At 50.7% G+C, this 19,587-nt stretch overlaps 1 protein-coding gene across 4 annotated transcripts in view; it reads left to right on the forward strand.

Moving 5' to 3' along the window:
- Nucleotides 1-19,587, forward strand: part of RGS3 (regulator of G protein signaling 3) — an 84,058-nt gene that overhangs the window by 15,839 nt on the left and 48,632 nt on the right. For 2 of the 4 annotated variants that reach the window (XM_027778121.2, XM_027778122.2), the window contains 10 exons: nucleotides 169-237; nucleotides 910-970; nucleotides 2,939-3,029; nucleotides 3,760-3,827; nucleotides 7,995-8,076; nucleotides 8,800-8,905; nucleotides 9,184-9,523; nucleotides 9,986-10,025; nucleotides 14,236-14,426; nucleotides 15,983-16,066. In XM_027778121.2, the coding sequence (XP_027633922.2) occupies nucleotides 169-237; nucleotides 910-970; nucleotides 2,939-3,029; nucleotides 3,760-3,827; nucleotides 7,995-8,076; nucleotides 8,800-8,905; nucleotides 9,184-9,523; nucleotides 9,986-10,025; nucleotides 14,236-14,426; nucleotides 15,983-16,066 (1,132 nt within the window). Of the gene's footprint in view, nucleotides 1-168; nucleotides 238-909; nucleotides 971-2,938; nucleotides 3,030-3,759; nucleotides 3,828-5,455; nucleotides 5,615-7,994; nucleotides 8,077-8,799; nucleotides 8,906-9,183; nucleotides 9,524-9,985; nucleotides 10,026-10,508; nucleotides 10,682-14,235; nucleotides 14,427-15,982; nucleotides 16,067-19,587 lie in introns of those variants that run through there. The other 2 variants (XM_005231258.4, XM_055814525.1) reach the window with 2 other exon arrangements.

The following is a 19,587-nucleotide window of genomic DNA, read 5'->3' on the forward strand; positions in this document are numbered from 1 at the left end:
CTTGTTTGAGGAGGTTGCCATTTGGGGTGGTGCTGCAGTGCTCCGTACAGAGAATGGAGAAGACCTGGCTCTGGGGAGGGTGAGGGGTGTCCAGCTGTGAGGGCAGCCCTTGCCAAGTGCTCCTGGGGAATATCAGTGCTCACGGGCTGTACCCTCTGCTTCTTACAGCCCGGTGCAAGAGGAGGATGAACAGAAACGTCTCCTGGTCACCGTCTGGAACAGAGAGAGAAATTCCAGGTAAGGGGCTGCTAGCCTGCCATACAGTCTCTTTCAAATGGGGCTGGCACAGCAGCGAACCTGCCACCTGCTCTGGCCACCACACGTGAGTGGCCAGGGTCATTCTCACGGCATGTCTGTGCTGGTGAGCACCATGCTGCGTGCAGGCTGGCAGAGAGGAAATCCTGCCCTTGCTGCTTTCTGTTGGCCTTGCTGCTGTTTGGTAGCCGTCAGCTGGACCATCATTTAAAACTCCTGCAGCCATTCGTGCCTGCAATGCTGGCTAAAGCCAAGTGGGGCTGGAGCCTGGCTCTGGGCTGGGGACATTCCCTACCCCTGGGGGCAATGCAGTGAGGAGGAAAGCCCAGCAGCAAGGGGTCTGGCACCTCACAGGCTATGCTGCCTGCTCAGGCAAGTGGCATCTGCCTGCTTGGCCGAGCTCCTGCTAACATTAGATAGGCTGGAGGTGACCAGGATGCTTCAGTCCAGCTCCTCCTTGCCCGTGCTGCAGCTGAGCTGAGTGGTTACACCATGCTTGCTCAAAGCATGGAGAGGGAGGCAGACCTGGGCACTGCCTAGCTCCCAGCATGGGCAGGGATGCTTGTGGGCTCCCTGCAAAGGGGTGCCTGTGGGGAGCTGATGCCTGGGGAGTTTTCAACAAGTGTGTGCTGATGGTCTCTGGCCCTCCTGCAGGCAGAGCAAACTGATCGGCTGCATGAGCTTTGGCGTGAAGTCCCTCCTGACCCTGGAAAAGGTAACTGCATGCCGGTGGGCAGCACATGGGACTGGGGCCTGACTCGTGCGCCCTTGGGGCGGGATGGAGTGCACTCCTGGGGCGGGAGCAGGCTTCTCCCACAGTGGGACAAAGATGCTCTGAAGGTGCCCAGGGAGTCCCCTGGTCCCATTCCCAGTATGGGACCGGTGGTGGTGTGATTGCTGGAGGCAGAGGTGGGGAGGCTGTTGAAGGAGGGATCCTAGGATAGGATAGGACTGCCACTTGCTTCTGCAGGGACACAGAGAGTAGCAGCAATTGGGGGCACAGAGACTTGGCCGTAGCGATTGCAGCCGGGCTGCCTGGGGAACAGGAGATGGGGCCAGCCTCGCTCAGTCTGGCATGTGTCACATCCTTCACATGGCTGCTGGGTGGTGGCTGAGTGGGTGTGGTGGTGGGGACATGCTCCTCCTCCGAGGAGTCTGCCCAATTCCCTGTGCTCAGGAGCCAGGGCTTCACCAGCTGAGGTGGTGATGGGCAGAGGGCAAGGGCAGAGGGGAAGGGCAGAGGTCTCGGGCTGTTCCTGGAGGCAGCGATGCTGCCAGGCTGTCTCTGTGCCAGGGTCCACGTCCCCACTGCTGCAGATTTGGTCATAGTACTGCTGCCCCAGCCTGGCTGCTGCTTGGTAATACAGCTTTCACATCAGCTGGGTTTGCCTTCCTAAAGAAACCTGCAAAGCTACTGCTGCAAATGACTCCCGCCGACCCATTAAAACACGGAAATGTTTCATCCTTGCTGCTGGTGGTTAGGGGTTTCATCTCTGAGCATGTCCACTCTACATCAAAGTATCTCAGCTAGCTGGAAGGGTTTTGTGAAGGTCTTAATACACCATCAGAGGTGTGGAAATTTACTTCCTAGCAAGAGGTTAAAAAGGAACTATTTGTGGCAGTGACCTGAGAAGAGGGCAAGAAGCAGCTTGAGCAAGGCCTCCCCTGGAATTTGGACAAGTGAGATACAGCTTTTTTATAACAGTGAAGATAATTAGGCACAGCAGCTCTAAATTGCAGCCCTCTCCAGCAGGGACCTCTGCTCTGGTCATATTTGGCCTCCCCAGCGATGTCCCTTCCTTCTCAGATTCTGGCAGTGAGTTTCACAAAGTGTCATTGCATGTAGAGAGGACAGAGTGTTTGTGTGTTTGGCACCCACACACAGCATCCTACTTTCACAGGGATGGGAGGAAGATGCTGGGAGTGTGTGGTCCTCCCGGGACCTCAGCAGGGGATGAGATGAGCTGGCCTTGTCTCTTGGGTGCTGTGTCATGCTGAATATTCTCCCCTTTCCTCAGTTTCTTCATTGCGGATATAAACCACTCATTTTTAAATGGGCCCCTTCATCTGGCCTCTGGGAGCCGTGGCTCCTGCAACCCCATCTGACTCCTCAGCTTGGTCCCCAGGATGGTTGGTCCCTCTGGCTTCTGCCCAGCTGCCAGGGGAGCAATGGGAGACAGCAGCAGCTCCCTAGAAGAGAGGCGAGGGATATCCAAGGTCAGCTCTGTCCTCTTGGCTGCCCTGGCCACATGGGTATATGACAGGGGCAAAGGGAGCCCTGCTGCAGAGCACCCAGCACTGTTGAAAGCTGGTTTGGGCACCCTTCTCTGGCGATACGGCTGGAGCTGTATGCTCCCTGTGAGACTGCCAGCAGCTGCAAACATGATATGGACAGTTTTACTGGTGACTGGCTGTTTTTCTGCACCTTGTCTCCTTCAAAAAACCTGGAAGCTTTTTACTTCAGTGATGCTTGGTCCCTCCTTGAGGGGATAAGAGTTTTAGCAGTTGCTGTGTCCTAAGAGAAGGACTTGACTGTGGCTCTGGGTGCAAGCAAGTATGGACAGGCTCTGCGTAGTGCCCTGGGGCAGCTCCTGCAACAGGACCCCTCTGGGGCTGCAGGCAACCAGACCGAGTTAAATGGGGGTGAGTATCTGTCCCTGACAGTTTCTTTCCACCCACCCAGGAGGTCAGTGGCTGGTACTATCTCCTCGGGGAGGACCTGGGCAGGACCAAGCACCTGAAGGTGGCCATGCGGCGGCTGAAGCAGAGCAGAGGTGCGTCTCCCCACTGGGATGTCTCAGGGAGTGTTGACAAGGTTTGGAAGAGGGGTCAATCTCATGTCTGTCCTTGTGCCAGCATGGAGCAAGCCCCAGCCCCATGGCACCTTATGTCTCCATGAGCACTCCTCAGCCCAGCGATGCCCAGTGGGCACCAGGATCCCAGAAGATCGGCATGGGGGAGATCCTGGCTGGTTCAACAGGCTCTGCACAGGCACTGAGCTCTCCCCTTCAGCCCTCACTGCTGCTTACCCATGGCTGCCTGGGTCACTGTGGGGACCACAACATTGCGGCCACATCTGTCCCTTTTGCTTGGCCTTTCATCATGCTGATTCCTGCCTCTCAGGCTTGGACTGAATCCCATGGCCAGAATCTGGCTCCTAGGGTCTGTGCAGGATGGTGGGGAGCATTTTCTTCTGCCTTGGTCATGCTGTGCTGCCAGGGTGTGTGTCGGCTGGCACAGAGCGGGGTGACACAGCAGTGCCTATCCCAGATGTGCAACCAACCCACAGCTGCTGCCACACAGGGCTGCCACAGCCGGGAGGAGATGTGCCCACGATGTGTGAAGAACGTATATACAGTGTGTAGATGGAGTGTGGAAGGAAAGGGATTGTCAGGAGATGTGTGCTGTTGGGCTGATATGGCCTTTCCCTCTTTTTATTTTTCCCTTCTTTTTTTTTCTTTCTTTTTTTTTTTTCTTTTCCTTTTTTTTCCCCTTCTTTTTTAGAGCTGATGCTGGGAAGTCAGAGTGCAGCAGAGGAAAGCCCAGATGCTGCGACCATGAAGCAGCTGAAGGTAGGTATGACAGGGCTATGACCCACCGGGGGTGCGAAGATGTGGGGTCCGGAGCTGGCTGGCAGCAGAACCTGCATGGAGAGGTTTCAAACGAGCCAAGGGACAGAGTATTAGTGAGGGTGATGCTGAGATGGGAGCTGTGTCAGTCTCCCTGTTGACACCATGGCTTTGATGGGCAATTAATTATCCCAATTGAGCAGCAGTTGGTGAAGGTGGGTGACGTGGGTAGTAACCCCACACTCGCTCCCTATTGCCATACAGGGACCTCCTGTTTTTCTAGTATATTGCCACAGAGACAAAGCACCAGCCATTGACTGGGAGCGATGGGGACGGGGCTGGCCAGCTGCCTGCCACACAGCATCAGGCCCTGCCTGGCTCCGTGTCTCTGTGGACAAGTGCATCTGCTCTCCTCCTCCTTTCAGGGCCTTTTGCTCTGGGAAGGGAAAGGCCCATGGTGGAGCCTCGGTGATTTATAGGAAAGGCAAGGATGGGAAATGGGAACACAAACACATGGCTTGCATCGGAAATAGAGCTCAGCCGGCCCCGTGATTTATCTGTGCCGAATTCCGCTTAACTGCTTCCCTCAGCTGCATTTTCAGTTATTTGTTTTAAAGCGCAGGACTAAGCAAGACAAACAAAGCCAGCGCCCCTCTCCTCCCTTCCTCTCCAGCAGTCACCACTGACTTGAAAGATGGTGGCTGGGAAGGAAGACCAGTCCTCCTTCCAGCTCCAGCCTGGCGTTGCAGCAGGCTGGGTCAATGCGCCTGAAGCAGCCCCAGGCCATGCCTCCAATGGCTCCACCGAACTGCTGGGTCCCCTGGGAGCACTGGGGCTCCTTGTGCTTCCCCCCAGCCTCCTCTGGCCCTGCTGCTGCAGGTGCCGTACAAAGGAGCCTGGGGTTTGGGTTCCCTTGAGCCTTTCCTCTCTTTTCCATCCCCATGTGGGAGTGTGGAAGGTGCTTTCTTCTCCGTTGCAAGGCGTTCTTCTCCAAGGGGTTGTGCTGCGGTGCTGGCTGTCGGGGCCATGTGGTGCAGACTCACTCAGTCCTGCTTTGTGCCCTACTGCTGGCTGTGTTAAGAGTTTCTTTTTGTCTTTAATTCCAAAATTACACCATGGGTGCAATTCATTTGACCTCTCTGCTTCCCTCTCTGTGACTGTGAGCACAAAGCATCACGACATGCGTATCCTCTAGGTCTGTGCTTTCAAAAACAAACTCTGCTTTTTCTTTTTTTTTTCTTTAAAAAAAAATCTCTCTTATCCTTTACAAGTGTAATGAGCGCAAGCTGTCTTTTTAATGAAGTGAAGCTCACACAGCCGGTGCCTGTGAAATGCTGCTTAAACATCCTCAAAGTGTTTGTGAGAACATTGCAATAACAAAGTGCTCCGTGCGGCTGAAGAATGCCGCGGGAACAAAAGCCACATCAACAGAGCAGGGACTAGGGAATACTAAATAGTTGACAGGAATTTTAATATAAAACTCTCTCTCTTCCTTGTCAGTTAGGGTTTTCAGGAAGCCCTCTGGCTTATCGTAAAGCGGCATACAGCACAGACAGGGGCTGGGGAGGTGAAAGGTGGCTTCCTGCCATTCTTCTCTGGAGCTGGGTTCCCATGGGCGGTCATGCCAGTTTGACTGTGGTTTGTTCCACACTCGTGTGATACAAGGAGATCGGGATTACGGCTGCTTCGGGGGACTGGATTTTCATGGGCTAACAGCAAGTTTAGGGTTTCCAGCCATGAACCGCTTCAATGGACTCTGCAAGGTGTGCTCGGAGCGGAGATACAGACAGGTCTGTATCTCCCATGGAAAAAGTCCATGTGCCAGCATGTGCGTGTGTGTTGCTGCAAGTTTCCGTTAAGTTTATGAGTGCCTGTGGGCTTTCTTGCCATTTCTGGGCTCTGTGTGTGCTGTTTCTAAGGTGTTGATTTGCTATGGTTATAATTTTTAAATTATGATTTTGGGAATATAAGGAAAGCATCTTCAGATAGGTGTCTCTGGCTGATCTCTGCCTGTTGCTGCAGTGTGTAAATGGGGATAGAGGGGGAGCATTTGCTGTGCAGCTTGGGGGTAGCATGCCAACGATGAAAGTGTTAAGCTGCGAGGTGTTTCAGTTTACCACTTGTTAGAGGAGAGGCAGGCATGGCAGGCAGCTAAGTCTGCCAGGTTGCTACTGTCTCTTTTTCAAATTGTTTTAATGTATTTGGAAATTGAGTGGTGCTTGAAGCTGGTTACAACCAACAGCAACTTGCTTTATGAAAAGTAGATTGCTGTGGTCTGTAAAAGCTGGTGCAAATTCTGCTGGACCTGCTTGGTGTACAGTGCCAGGTGCTGGTTTTGCTTGTGCCGGTTCCAGTCTCCTGCACTTTTGAACACAATTTTCCCTCCATCGTCTGGATTGGGGCTCCCGGCTCGTGGTCAGCTTTTCTCTGCGCTCCTGTGCTAATCTTTCCTGTCATGCTAAAGCTGCTGTGGGAGTCAGTGTATATTGGGAATTGCACAGAGAACCAGCTTAACTAAAAATACCCACTTCTTGTTGGGGCTATAGTGATGGTTCCTGCAGGAATGCTGCTCTGCTTTGTATTAATGACAACTGACTGTGATTTGCATCTTAGACCTCCTCAGTTCTGTATTTTGACAGTATCTTCTGTGTTTTTTGACAAAAATGTGGGTAGAGTGAACCTGTGCAGTGCTGGAGTCTCTTACACCCACCTTCCAGCTTATGTCAGATGCTCATATTTCTTAATTCTGTGCACGGCACCAAAAATCGGTGTTCAGCTCCCTGTAATGGCCATGGTGGTGGGAGCTGAGGAGAGCAAACTGTCAACAGTGAGAAGCTGCTATTTAGTGGCCCAGGGAAGGTGTGTCTGTTGGTCGTGGACAAGAGCAGCCAGCTCAGGGAGAAGGAGTGGGAGACCTCTTGGTGCAGGGGAATCTTTGGGCTGGGAAGTGACCGTGGAGTCTCCGTGGTGGGAGAGATGCTGGGCTGGCTCCTGAGGTGCCAATGGTAACACTTCTGAAGAACTCAGATCCCCTATGCTTTGTATTTGAGGTGTGAGGTTGGTTTGAAGGTGTGGAGCCACAAGCAGCTGTTTGAGCATTCAGCAAACCCCAGAAAGAAAAATACTCAGCATAGTGGGACTGGACCTATTTTTTTGATCCTGCCAGGTCAAGACAGTTTCTCTTTTGAAGCCTGATTTCAAGCTGAGGAATCAAGCAGGGACAAGGGGCAGAGAAATGAAAGCTCGCGGTGTTTGCCCTCCCGTGGTAAAGGAGTGAGGAACCAGTTTCCCTCCTTGGCAGCTTCTGCTGAATTCCTTGTCTTCTCTCTGGCTGTTTGTTCTCAGAATAATATAGGTCAGATAATGGATTTTTTTCTTTTCTCTGTCATTAAAACCAGGATCTTGACAAATGTCTTGGGGGATAATCAGGTATTTACAGAAGCTGTCGTATTGAGTCACTGCTGGAAGCCAGCATCAAAAAATAAATGTAATTTTTTCAATAAGTTTAATGCTTCTTGAATCAGGAGGAGAAGCAAGCCTAAATCAACACAGCATCCATCCTTTTCATACTCAGCGAGACAAAACAGACTCAGCCCAGCTAATGGGGTGGTGCATACAGAGCCTGCTCCGGTGCAGATGCCTTGCAGACAGGAGCGTGTGGATCTTTGCAACTTCCTCTGGAGCAGAGGAGTGCTGCTATTTCTGTATTACCTGACTGGAATTGAAATGTTTAAGTGCCTTGCTTAGAGAAGCCGTGTTAGAAATCAGTGTCAGAGCCAGATTGCCAGGTTTTCCTTTCTAATGGCTTATCAGACCTTTCCTTACACTTGCAGGTGTTGTGAGTGGAGACTTGTGTGTGCTCAACAAACACTTGTTTTGTGGCATTCCTCTCTGTTGATCCTCAGCTTGATCTTTGCATTGCTTTTTAGCACCATTTCTGCCTGCCTTTGACTGCAGCAGGGGAGAGACCTGTTGTCCGTGGGGTCGCAGAGTGATGCCGCTCACTGTGATGGTTCCTTTGGGCTCTGCGACTGCTTCTAGAAATGCCATGTGGCTGCATTTCCAAAGGCTATGGGGCAATGTGTTGGTGAAAGGGGGGTGCTTGCTGATCACATGCAGTGGCTGCTTTCCCACTGAACAGGCGACTCTGGTGTCTGTCTTTTACGACAGATTACGATCCCTCGAGGAAGTGATGGGTTTGGCTTCACAATCTGCTGTGACTCCCCAGTCCGGGTGCAGGCAGTGGACTCCGGTAAGAGATCAGATCTTTTTTTATCCCTTTTGATTTGAACGAATGACTGCTCCTTTTTTACTTCCCAGTGCATGCCGTGACTCAGAAGCTTCCATGCCTTGCAGGACTCTGGTTAATTCCAAGAAACTTCACTTATTGAATGCTCTGTCACCTCTAATGAGGTCGGAGGCCACTGGGTTAGCGCTATGTCACTGTTTTGGCGGTGTGTTGCAGTAATTTGCAGAGATTTTGTTTCCTTCCCTCTCCAACTTGAGAACCTGAGTTTCCTCCCAACCTCCAGCTGGCTGGGAGACATATGGAAAGCATCTGGTGTGTGGGTATCAGACAGGGGGTCAGAGGGGAGCAGAATCATGGGAACCCTCAGTTGCCTGAGTAAATCTTCTTGGTGTGGACCTGTGGGATGGACTTGTGTCTGTTGTCCCCTGGTGCTCCCCGTGGCACACCAGGAAACATGGGAAGTTCATACAATAGCTCTGAGAGAACATTTATGACTGTCTCAGGTGCTGTGTGGTGCATGCATGCATGTTGGAAGTGAAGCTCCAGCCTAGCTGGCCCCACTTTATTTTCAGGTGTGGGTGTTAGAGGAAACAGATTGGGTTTGGAGGAGTGAGTGGTGCAAGCTGTGAAGCTATTTGGGTGCCTCCTAGCCTTAGGGCTTCTCCTCCCCCTCACTCTCAGCTATCTGTCCGGCAGGTGACTGGCATTTGTCTCTTCTCTCCATAGGTGGCCCAGCAGAAAAGGCAGGTCTGCAGCAACTTGATACAGTGCTGCAGCTGAATGAGCAGCCTGTGGAGCACTGGAAATGTGTAGAACTGGCACACGAAATCCGGTGAGTGTTCACCCAAAGCATCAATGCAGGGCTCTGGAAGAGATAGTTTGAGGGAGCCCAGGACAGGGCAGCAGATTATTTCAGTGACTACGGGAAGGGAAAGGCTTTGAGAGGTGCAGGAGACTGGGAAAGTACTCTCTGGAGTAGAAGAAGGAAGGATACAGGGGCAGAAGCATTAGAAAAAGGAAGGACTGCAGGGCTGATGGCTGTCTGAATGATATGGGGAGCCTCACTCCCTGCTGCCCCATCTCTGACCTGCCCCATGCCATCTCTTTCAGGAACTGTCCCACTGAGATCATACTACTGGTCTGGAGGCTTGTCCCGCAGGTCAAGTCAGGGCATGAAGGCATGATCCGCCGATCATCCTGCAAGTCTGCCTACGACCTCCAGTCACCACCCAACAAGCGGGAAAAGAACAGCACCATGCCTCCGCGGCCCGAGCAGCGCCGGAGCTGCCACATACTGTATGATGGGAGCGATGGGCTGGTGCTGAACAGCTGGGAGAGGTACACAGAGATCGGCAAGCGGAGCCAGAACACCATGCCACCCCTGTCCCGGGTCCCCTCTGCTGCGGACCAGAACTATATCATCTTAGCGCCTCTGAACCCAGGGAGCCAGGTAGGGCTGCTTTCCAGCCTCACGCTCAAGTTACTGCATGTGGCTGTGGTCTGTGCTTGCTGGATCCTCTGTTGGCCCATGCCTCAATCTTACTGACCATCTTCTGTAATGTTTGCTAGAGCATACGCCATTTTTACAAGCCAGACGTGTCCTTTGGTCTGGGGGGGAGCTTTCACTATTTTCCTAAAACATCTTCCACTGGGACTGAGAGCTGGGGTGAATGACCTGCTGCCTCCTCTCAGGGCTCACTCTAAGGGTCAGGATATGGGAAGCGCTTTCACTACATAGGCCATGGTGCAAGTAATTGCTCTTATTTTCTGCTGGCAAAAGGATAAAAATGATTTTCACTCTGGAGTGCTTTGGCTTTGCTGGGTTTGGCATGCTAAAATTTGCAGCTGTTTATTGTAAAGTCTACCTCAAGCCTGCTGCAAGTGACTCTCTTTCCTGGGTTGTGTCTTACAGCTGCTGAGGCCTGTTTATCAAGAGAACAATGCTGCTGTGGGTAAGTTGCTGATGTGCTGAACATGCTGCTCAGAGCACCCAGCAGAGCTAGACGTGGTTTTCCTAGCACTGTTGAATCCTTGCCCTTAGCCCTGCTGTGCTGCAGTGGAGTCCCTCATGTTATGAGGACAGTGGCAGAAGCCTGGGGCTTTTGGGTAGATCATCTTTGCACCCTGGGTCAAACATAAGAACAAGAACCATACCCGCCAAGCCCAGAGGAGAGCACAGCTGCTCATGTCACTGGATGAGCCTCATGGTAAGAAGGTCGCTCTGGGAGGTCACAGATTTGCTGAAGGGAAGCTGGTGGCCAGGGAATTTCCCTCAGGGGCACGATAAAAGCATGAAGTGTGAAAGTGCTAAGCATTGCTGTTGCGGCAGTTCCCCAGATATGTCTTTGGGCCTCTCCATGACGTGTTTCCCTTCTTGCATGTGATGCCTTGCTGGGGGGTGCTAATACCGTGGCCCCTGCTTTGAGGTTCATTTTATTACTAAGGGAGTGAGGGTGGTCGTGACTCAGATTTGTACAAACAGTAGTGCAGGCTGGTGTGCCAGATTTGGGGAATACTCGTTTTCTGGGCTCCTGCAAGGTTTCTGGCAGATTCTGAACGAGCTTTCCTCAAAACTCCTTTGAAACATTAAACTCATTTCCTACAACAGGTATGCTGGGTTTCCCTGGAGAACCAGGCATCGTTGGGTTTGTGGGAAGAGTGGGATGGGGTGTGTGGCAGGGCTGGGGACTGCATGAATCCAGGTCCATGCAAAACAGCTTGATTTGGGAGCTTTGGGAGGCTGTGCTTGCACCCGGGTCCGTTAGGATGCCTTTAGGGTGAGCTGTGTGTCTATAGAAGAGCTGACCTAGGCATGATCTTGGAGGAGTGTCTTTAACTCAGCAGTCCCTCCCTGGTGCGGGCACAGCTAGAAAATTTCATGCTGCCTGTAAAGGTGAGGCAGTGTCCATAGAAGGCAACACGTGGGGCTGGCAAAGCCATGATGGGAATGCTGGGGAGCAGGAGGGAGCAGTGTGGGTCCAAGGCCCCTGTGCTTTGGATGCTCCCAGCTCTGGAGCTCTGCAGCCAGAATAATTTTCCACAGCTCAGCTGCAGGGGATGTTTTGTACTGTGGGTAATTGCAACTCTTTCCTGCTGTTTGTGGAACCTGTGAAAAGATGAGCTGGACCATGGGGACTTGTTCTTATAGCCGAGTAGAATTTGAAAGACTTGGACTTCTTCCCAAAACAAATTTTAGTGTTTGTTTTCAGTTTATTTAATGTTAAGTCTTAAGAGGAAAGAATGCAGTAGTTATCTTGAGCAGTGATTAAGTGTGGCAGCACGAAGCTGGCCGCCAGTCACACAGTGACAGGAGCAGATGCTTTGGGCAGGCTGGATGCATTTCTGTGCCAGTGTGCAGAAAACAGGACTTGTGCAGGTGATGAATTCCTCTGATAAAATGAGGTGATTTAGGGGTAAGAGGAAAAGCAGGTCCTGAACAGCCCAGACAGATTGTATCAGTCCTGTGTTGAGCTGTCTCTCGTGCTTTGATGTTATCTGGCAGTGCAACCATGAAAAAGGGAAAAGAGAAAATGCCAGGGCTGTTGCACTTAGGGGTGGAAACAACCTTTTGGGTCACAAGGGGCACCCCCCCGCAAAGGCAGGCTGTTAAAGCAAGCAGTAAACAGCAGGTCTGGATTGTCAACAGAGTGCAGTCTGGCTCTGCTGGCATTTATCTGAAAGTAAATGTGCTATTTCCTAATACTTAATGGAATATGTAATGTTGGGTAGGTTCATGTATTTGCTTTGGACAAGACCTTATCTGCTCTGAGCCATGTTCACAAGTGTTTTGGCTCATTTCTGCTTGGGAAGGTTATGGGTATCCGTTACAGTGCAGAAAGCTGCTGTGGTGGGAGCAGAAACTCCTGGGGCTGGGTGGCTGAGGGGAGTGGTGCTGGGGGGTCTCTGCTGGGACACCCCTCTAACAGGGAGCGGAGCTGCAGGAGCCCTTCTCACTCATGTTCCTGAGTAATTGCTGTGAGGGAGAATGGGCTAATGCTTTCACCTGGATATGGTAAAATCCAAGTGGAGAGGTCTGCCTGCAGGACCTGAGCTGGCTTGGTTCGTCAGATTCAGGAGGCAGGAAGGAAATTCTTTGATTTTTCAGTGGGGCTTCTTTTGAGGAAGGCATGGTTAGAGAGTGGTTAGAGAGACATTCAGTTCCTGTTGGAGTTGTTGTCTGCAAGTTTTAGGACAGAGCACAGGTCACTGGTGCCCAGCAGGACATAGTCTGGGGTTAAAGGCTCTTGGAGAACATGAACCCGTCCCACCTTCTGTCCTGAGCACGGTAGGTCCTGCTGCTGCAGCGATAGGAGTTTGTGTATGGCAGGAGAGATGTGCACTGTGAGCCTGGGGACATCAGGGATGACCAAAACGGGGGTCACCAAAGAATGCCAAGGCCCTTGGGCCTGATGGGTTAATGTCAGTAATAGGAAATATTTCACAGCTGCTCCCCTCAGCAGCCGTGCTGCCAATAGCACACTTAAGAGCAGAGCAGCCCAGTGGGCAGCTGGGCAGCAGCTCCTTTCTGGTTCTGGTCCTGTGCGTTGGTCTCATCCCAGCTCCATGTGCTGGGAGTGGGGAGAAGGACACATAAAGCCATCCTTAGCACTGCTGCCTCCAACAGATCACCCACCAAACCATCCAGTTGCTCACAGCCAGTTGTGCATATGGGCACCAGCTCCCAGCAGACTGCGATGCTCTAGCATCATTGTGCTGGTGCTGAGAAAACGGTGGCTTCTGTCCAGGCAAAGCATCTTCAGAGCACTCTGTGTCCCATGCCTGTGCTTGTGACACAAAATGCTGATAGGAGCTTGCTGGATGTATTCAAAGGCATTCCTCTAGGCTGGGGGGAAAGGACTTAGAAATCCTATATAGCAGCAATTGCCCGTAGGAGAAGGAAGGACTCACCCACGCAGAAGCTAGCAGGGAACAATGATAACTGTTAATAATTAATCACAGGATTATCAAATATGTGAGAGATTCTGCAATTGGTTTGACGTACCACCTAATGTCTCTGATGATGCAGACTGGCCAGAGTAGGTGGTGTTGGCTTGTTGGAAAAAGTCATAGCTCTGCTTGACCAGCTGAGGTAGGAGGCTGCAAAGGAAAGCTTCTGTGTAATCCCTCCTTTGAAAGAGGATAACAGCTTTCTGCAATGAAGAGGGACAGAATGAAAAACCAGTCAGGCTGCTCAGACTTTATCCAGCACCAAAATGTAATGCTGAAAAACAGTGGATGATGTTGTGCCAGCCTCATGCAGAATGAGGTCATCCTTTATAAATACACCCCAGCATCTGAGTAATCGTTGCATCCCTGGGAGCGATTTGGAAAGGCATGGATTGATCCTATGTGCATGAATGTGTTTATCACTTCTGTCCCTTTTTCTGACACCTCCAAGTATCTTCTGGAAACTGATTAACCCACCACCCAGCACCCCCTGGTGTGAAATTCCTGCCCTTTGCTAACTCCCATGCCCAGAAGCTAGAGCAGGAGGGCCTGTGTGGATAAAAATGTCCCAGGGTTTAATTTTCCAGTGTTCCCCCACCCTAAGTTAGTCACAGATGGTTTCCTCCTCCCTGGAAAGGGAAAGGTTCAGTGGTGCAGGCAGGTATTCCCTGATGGTGGGAATCTCCTTGGTACTCCTGTGCTTCTAAAGTCATGTTTGGGGTTGTTCTGTATTTCTTATTTCATCCTTTCGGTACTGGATAGGGAGGTGCATATAACAGTACCACATCTCTTCCTCCAAAGTACCGTATTCATAAATTGTGCAGAAGGCAGTGTGCACCCAGAGACAGATGTGCTGGCCTGCAGCTGAGCTTGCTGTGGCTTCCTTGGGTTTTAGTTTGTATGTGTATAGGTGGGTTTTTGCTGCTGGTGTGATCCAGTTAAGTCCTTGGTCCAGCAAGCAAGTAGCTCTTGAAAAGAAACGTCAAGGGACATCTCATTTTGCATTAGGAAAAATGAAGTCAGTGTTGTTATTTCGTGAATCCCTGGGAAACTTTGATAGCAGAGTGACGAATGTCCCTGCCGCTCTTGGCTCCAGCTATTCCCCTTAGGCTTTACGTGCCCTCCTCCAGCCTGCGAGAGCAGGAACCGAGCTGGCAGTCCCAAAGGAGCTCTCTTCTGATTCTGTGTCTCCTTCTGCTTCCTCTGTCGGTCCAGGAAATGCATGTAAAGGGAAATCACACATGGGGTCTGGGAGAAAGTCCAGGCTGATGAAGACTGTGCAGACGATGAAGAGCTACGGGAACTACCAGAACTGTACCATAGTGAGGCCACACATCCCACACTCCAGCTATGGCACATATGTGACGCTGGCTCCCAAAGTGCTGGTGTTCCCTGTCTTTGTGCAGGTAAGCGCAGCTGGAAGTGAGGTGTTACAGATCTGATGCAACCAGCGCCCAGCACAGCAGGTTGTATCAGAGCTTGCTGCTGTAGGTTGGGTCCAGGCTGTCATGCCGTATTTTCCAGCAGTATGTACCATGAATGCATGGATCCCCTGTCACCCTCAGCTCTTTCTTCTGGAGCTGGCTATACTCAGCAGGGCGTTGGGTACTTTCTCAAAGGGAATTGTGTCCTGCCCAAGAGATTCTCTGTTGGAGTTTTTTTCCCTTCTCAACTTTCAGATCTGGTCCTCGGGTAGTTGCATGAGTCAGGTAACCCAGCTTCTGGGCTTTAGCAACCAACTTTATGTCACTGAAGACCAATATGGTTTCTTCCTGTGGGTTCTTTGAGCTGTTAATTATAGCATACTAACAAAGATTTTTTTAGTTTAGCTGGTGGCCAGCACTGAAATCATGGGCAAGGTTCCAGAGCAGTAATGGCTTAACAGAGGACGTTCTCAGTCCCCAGTTCCATAAACCATTTTCTTAAAACTTAGCTCTGGATTTGGCGGTAGTAGCTGTAACTACCTTTGTGTCTTCCATTTTGTCCTTCATGTGGTCAGAACCCCAGAAAACCTCATCTGATCCTGTATGTTTAAGTACATGACTGATGGATACCTTCATCTCTGAGACTGTGGGGAACCATCTGGCCTCCCCGCTACCAGCAATGGCCCTGTCATGTCAGCTCAGACCGGTGCTTTCCTTTGGGCTGACACCCATGATCCATGTTACCTGTCACCCCGGCCTGAGCCGGTGGGCTGCCTGGAGACAGCTGTGGGGCTGGGCTGGTGCTGGGGAGCAGGCTTATGCTCACCTCCATCCTTCCTGACAGCACCCAGGTGGCCGTTCGTGTTGGCACCAGTGCGTTCACAGCCCCAGCTGTGTGCACAGTTTGCCTTTGGGTAGGAACATGACTGGCACCTCTGCCTCTTTACTCCTAAAACTTGTGTCTTAGTTCAAGCCTGGGGTGTTTCTGCCACTTCAGGAACTGGCTTTTTATGTTTTATGCTGTCTCATACTGCAAAGCCCCTGTGGAGGTCCCCTCGCGTGTCTGCTGGCCATGCTGCTCGGGAAGATCCTGGGCTGGTTTTGCAGGGTTGGTTCTGCAGTCAGGACAACTGAACCTGTCCTGTTTAAAACTTGGTAGCAAATATTCTTAAGGGACGTGAAAACCTAACGTGCCACTGTTGTGGTTGTGTTTCCTGCTAAAAAGCGCCCATAAACCTGCACAGTGCAGAACAGTTAACGTACAAAGAGGTAAGTGGCTGGCTGTCTTTTTATAGATGGGTCTGACGTAGGTGTTAAGTGTAAGGCTTTCTTTTTATCGTGTAACTGGACTTTCTGTCCTTTTGAGCTCAGTGTGGGGTAGCTTCTCCCTAAATTAGTTACAGCTTGAAGTGAAGACAAAGTGGGTTTGGTGGGCGGAAAGTTATTCTGGCAAGCCACACTTCCAGTGGAAGGTTTGACTGTTTCTTTCTTTTTCTATTTTTTTTTCTTCCCCCCACCCCCGCCGCCTTCAAATGTAGCCGCTAGATCTTTGCAACCCAGCCCGGACGCTGCTTCTGTCAGAGGAGCTGCTTCTTCATGAGAGCAGAAGCAGGACTATACAGGTAAGGCTCTTCCCATGCTGTCAGAACTTTCTAAATGTGTTCTTCTGTGCTCTTATACAGTAGATTTAGAAGGGAAATGTTTTATTGTGCAGTACTGATAGTAATACAATATTGGGAAAAACTTGTAGTCAGTTTATCATGGGATGAACTAAATATCAGAGTTCTTCTCTGCTAAAAATCATCTTTTTTTCTTGTCTTCACGCTCACAAAGAAGAAACTGCGTGGCAAACGTCAGTCACAGCCCGGCAGCTGAGGCCACCGGCACAGTCAGAAAGAGGGACTTTAAGAATATTTTGTGCCAGGTTAGAGAACTAGACAGAGAACTTGTTACAGGGGCTTTTAGAAATTGAGTTCCTGAAACAGGTTACATGTCCAAACGCCTCTCCTTTTTCTTACTTCGGCTTCTTTTCTGCAATGTTATTGGAAGGCTGTTAAAAATCTGGGGAAACAACTAAGCTTTGGCTACATGCTGAACCTGTATGTGATGACTTTCAACATCCAAACTGGCTTCACTTGCATCCAACTGTACAGTCTGCAGAGCCCTGGAATCTGGGCCAGAGGAAACGGCAGCGGGAGAGCCTGCTCGTGCAGTGCTTTCTAGTGCTGGAGAGAACTGCCGTTTCTTTTGGGGCGTTTTCAGAGAATCTCGTGCTGTACAGAAGAATTTTGTTTTGAATTTAGTTGGAGTGAACAATGTGTCGTCTTCATAGAGTCATAAATGAATTTTTACTTGACTAATCTTGGTTTCTGGGTAACACCTTCTGGCTGGTCGACAGCAGAATCTCAGAGACATGTCATATCACTGGCCTGTGCAAAACAGTACAAGATTGTGTTAAATGACTACTCTCCCTTTTTGGCTTTCAATGTGTAATTCATCCCTTGCTTTGACTTGAATAACTTTTTTTTTTTTTCCCCAAAGTACATGAAAAATTGCATGATCAATTAGGAAACTTGGCACTGGTTTGTAAATAAAACTCTTCCTCTGTCTGTCCTCCTGTTCTTTGCTGCTCAGGGTCTTCAAAGCACCTGCAAGAATGAAAATGAGTTAAAAACATGGCTGTGTAGCACAGCTGTGGTCGATGGCTTGGAAATATGGTGGCCAGCTTGAAGTCAGGATGCTTCTCCTGGGTGGTTTGGAGTTGCTTGCTTTCAGGTCAGACTCAGAGGTCTGTAGTAGTAGCCAAATGTGGGATAATGGTGAATCACTAATGCTATTTGCAGCCTGGGTAGAGCATGAGCGTGGATGGGGAGGTGTTCATGTTTAGGTGGTGGAGCGCCTCCACACACATTTGAAGGTGTGCTGCTCTGTCTCCAAATGGCCATATTGGCCATTTCAGAGACTCGGCCATGGACAGGATCAGAAGGAGGACGTCTCAGGGAAAGGACTCTTTTTTTTTTTTTTTTTTTTTTTGCTTACGATGCCCTACAGATGAGCGTGAGGCTGGAAGAGGATTTCCTGGTTGGAGCTGATGCCAGGAAAGGGCAGGATGCTGTACGCTGGCCAGGAATGTGAGACAGCGTTTGAGAACCATGGTGCCTTGAGGCTGTGATGTCTGTGTAAGCCTGGCAGAGGGGCAAGGCAAAAGGTTGTGACTAAGCATAGTGAAAAAACAGAAGCAATGAATGGGAACAAGCACGTGACAGTATCTGCTTTGAAGGCAGGAGTCTTTCCCTTGGTGTGAACCCAGGTGTGGTGCTGAGCCCCAAATTGCTGGAAGCTGACATTTTTAGGTAACGGCACTGGGACATCAGCCATGCCTCGGGGGAAGGGCTTTCTCATGTCTGTAGTGTGTCACAGGGTCACGTCAGGCTTTGCAGAGCTTCAAGGAATCAATGCAGGTCTCTCTGGAAAGCCAGAGAGTGCCCTTCCCCAGTGGAGCAAGGGTGTCTGCTTTGGTCCTGGTGGGCTGTGACATAAAAGAGCCTAAGCTTCTGAGGGTAGCGAGACCTAAAATGGCCTGGACACAATGGAGCTTCCCCTGGCACAGAAGGGCTCCGACTTCTCTTTTCGCTGGACTTGAGCTCACTCCCTCTCCAGCCTTCTCTGCTGCCCGAACAGAGGCTGTCTTGTTTCTGATCAGTCCTTTCTTCCATGTGGTTTTCCACTTTCCCACTGCTCTTCCCACCCAGCCTTTCTCAAACTGGACCACTGCCTCTGTGGTTTGCAGGACTGTCTTCTGCATGTTATTCTGCTTTGGTTAAGTGGCTTGAGAGAGGAGGGCCCATGTGCAGGGGCTGAAGATGGAGGTCCTGTTTCCTTCCCCCCCCCCCCCCCCCCCCCCATCTTTTCTTTTTCCTTCAGAACCCAGAATCCTTTCCCCTTGGCAGGTTCCACATCAGGCACTGCATCCTGATCGCTGAGCAAACTCTCTCGCATCTCCTGAAGGAGCCAACCTATCTCCCTGGAGGCTTGCCAGGATCTGTCCTTTCCCTGACCTTACCTCTGGGGCAATCCTTATTCAGGCCTTAATCACATCCTGTCTAGACTTTGTTGCAATTCCCACTTTTATGGTCTTCTGAAATCCCTCCAGCCTGTGGAGTGCCAGAGGAACCAGTGTGATCAGGCGATTGTGCACAAGGTGCTGAACATGGGCTTTGTCCTTGTCAGTCTGTCTCTAATGTACCTGGAGGCAACTTTCCAAGCCCTGTGGTACCTTCACAGCATGGGCTATGCTTACTCCCTTCTCCTCTCTCTTTTTCTGCCATCCCAGCAGGGCCTGCAGATCAGGATGATCCTTGCTTGAACTCTGAAAGCCCTCCAGCTCTTCCAGGAGTCTGGAGGACTTGGACTGGGGTGCCCAGGTTTTATTCTCTTTTCTCTACAGAGCAAGAGGCTTTTCTCTCTCATCCCAAGTGTTGCACTGCAAGTTCCTGGCACTCCTGGCCTGGGACAGGGTTGCCAGCTCCTGTTTCAGTGGGTGACTGAGTTTGGCCAACACAGTGGCTTGACCAAAACCCTACTCTCTGGCATATATGTTTCAAGATATTGTTTTCAGCCTTTTTTAGATACTTTCATTTGCATGAGAATACCAGAAACCTGCACTTACCTCCTCCCTCCACCACACCAGTCCCACTTACTCTGTCCCTTCATCGCTGCCTCTTAATATCCTCATTTTTTACACCATTTCCCCATCTGCGTAGCCACTGCTTATGCTAGTGTTTGAGGGTAGATGTGTGACCCCTTGAGGTCTTCAGTGCATGTTCTCCCCTGATGTTCATGGTAGAAGAGCCTTTGATTCAGGTAAGCCAAGGTGAGGTTCAAGGTTGACAGCTAAAGCCCTCACCATGGATTGCCTTTTGGCCAGCGTGGTGGTGTATCTTCATCAAGGTCTAGCTGAGCCTATAAACTCCTTCCTGGGTGTATAAATTCCTTGCCAATAATCTTGGCAGAAAAGAATGTATGAGGTGGTAAAACAGGGTAAATGTATTGCGGGCTAAAAGACTGCTGAGAGATCTCGGAGAGCATGCATTTAATCTGGATACATGTAGAAGTAAAAATCCAGGAGCAAAGGAGCAGGTCA

This window comes from Falco peregrinus, chromosome 1 (assembly GCF_023634155.1).
Source record: "Falco peregrinus isolate bFalPer1 chromosome 1, bFalPer1.pri, whole genome shotgun sequence".
Taxonomy (NCBI): domain Eukaryota; kingdom Metazoa; phylum Chordata; class Aves; order Falconiformes; family Falconidae; genus Falco; species Falco peregrinus.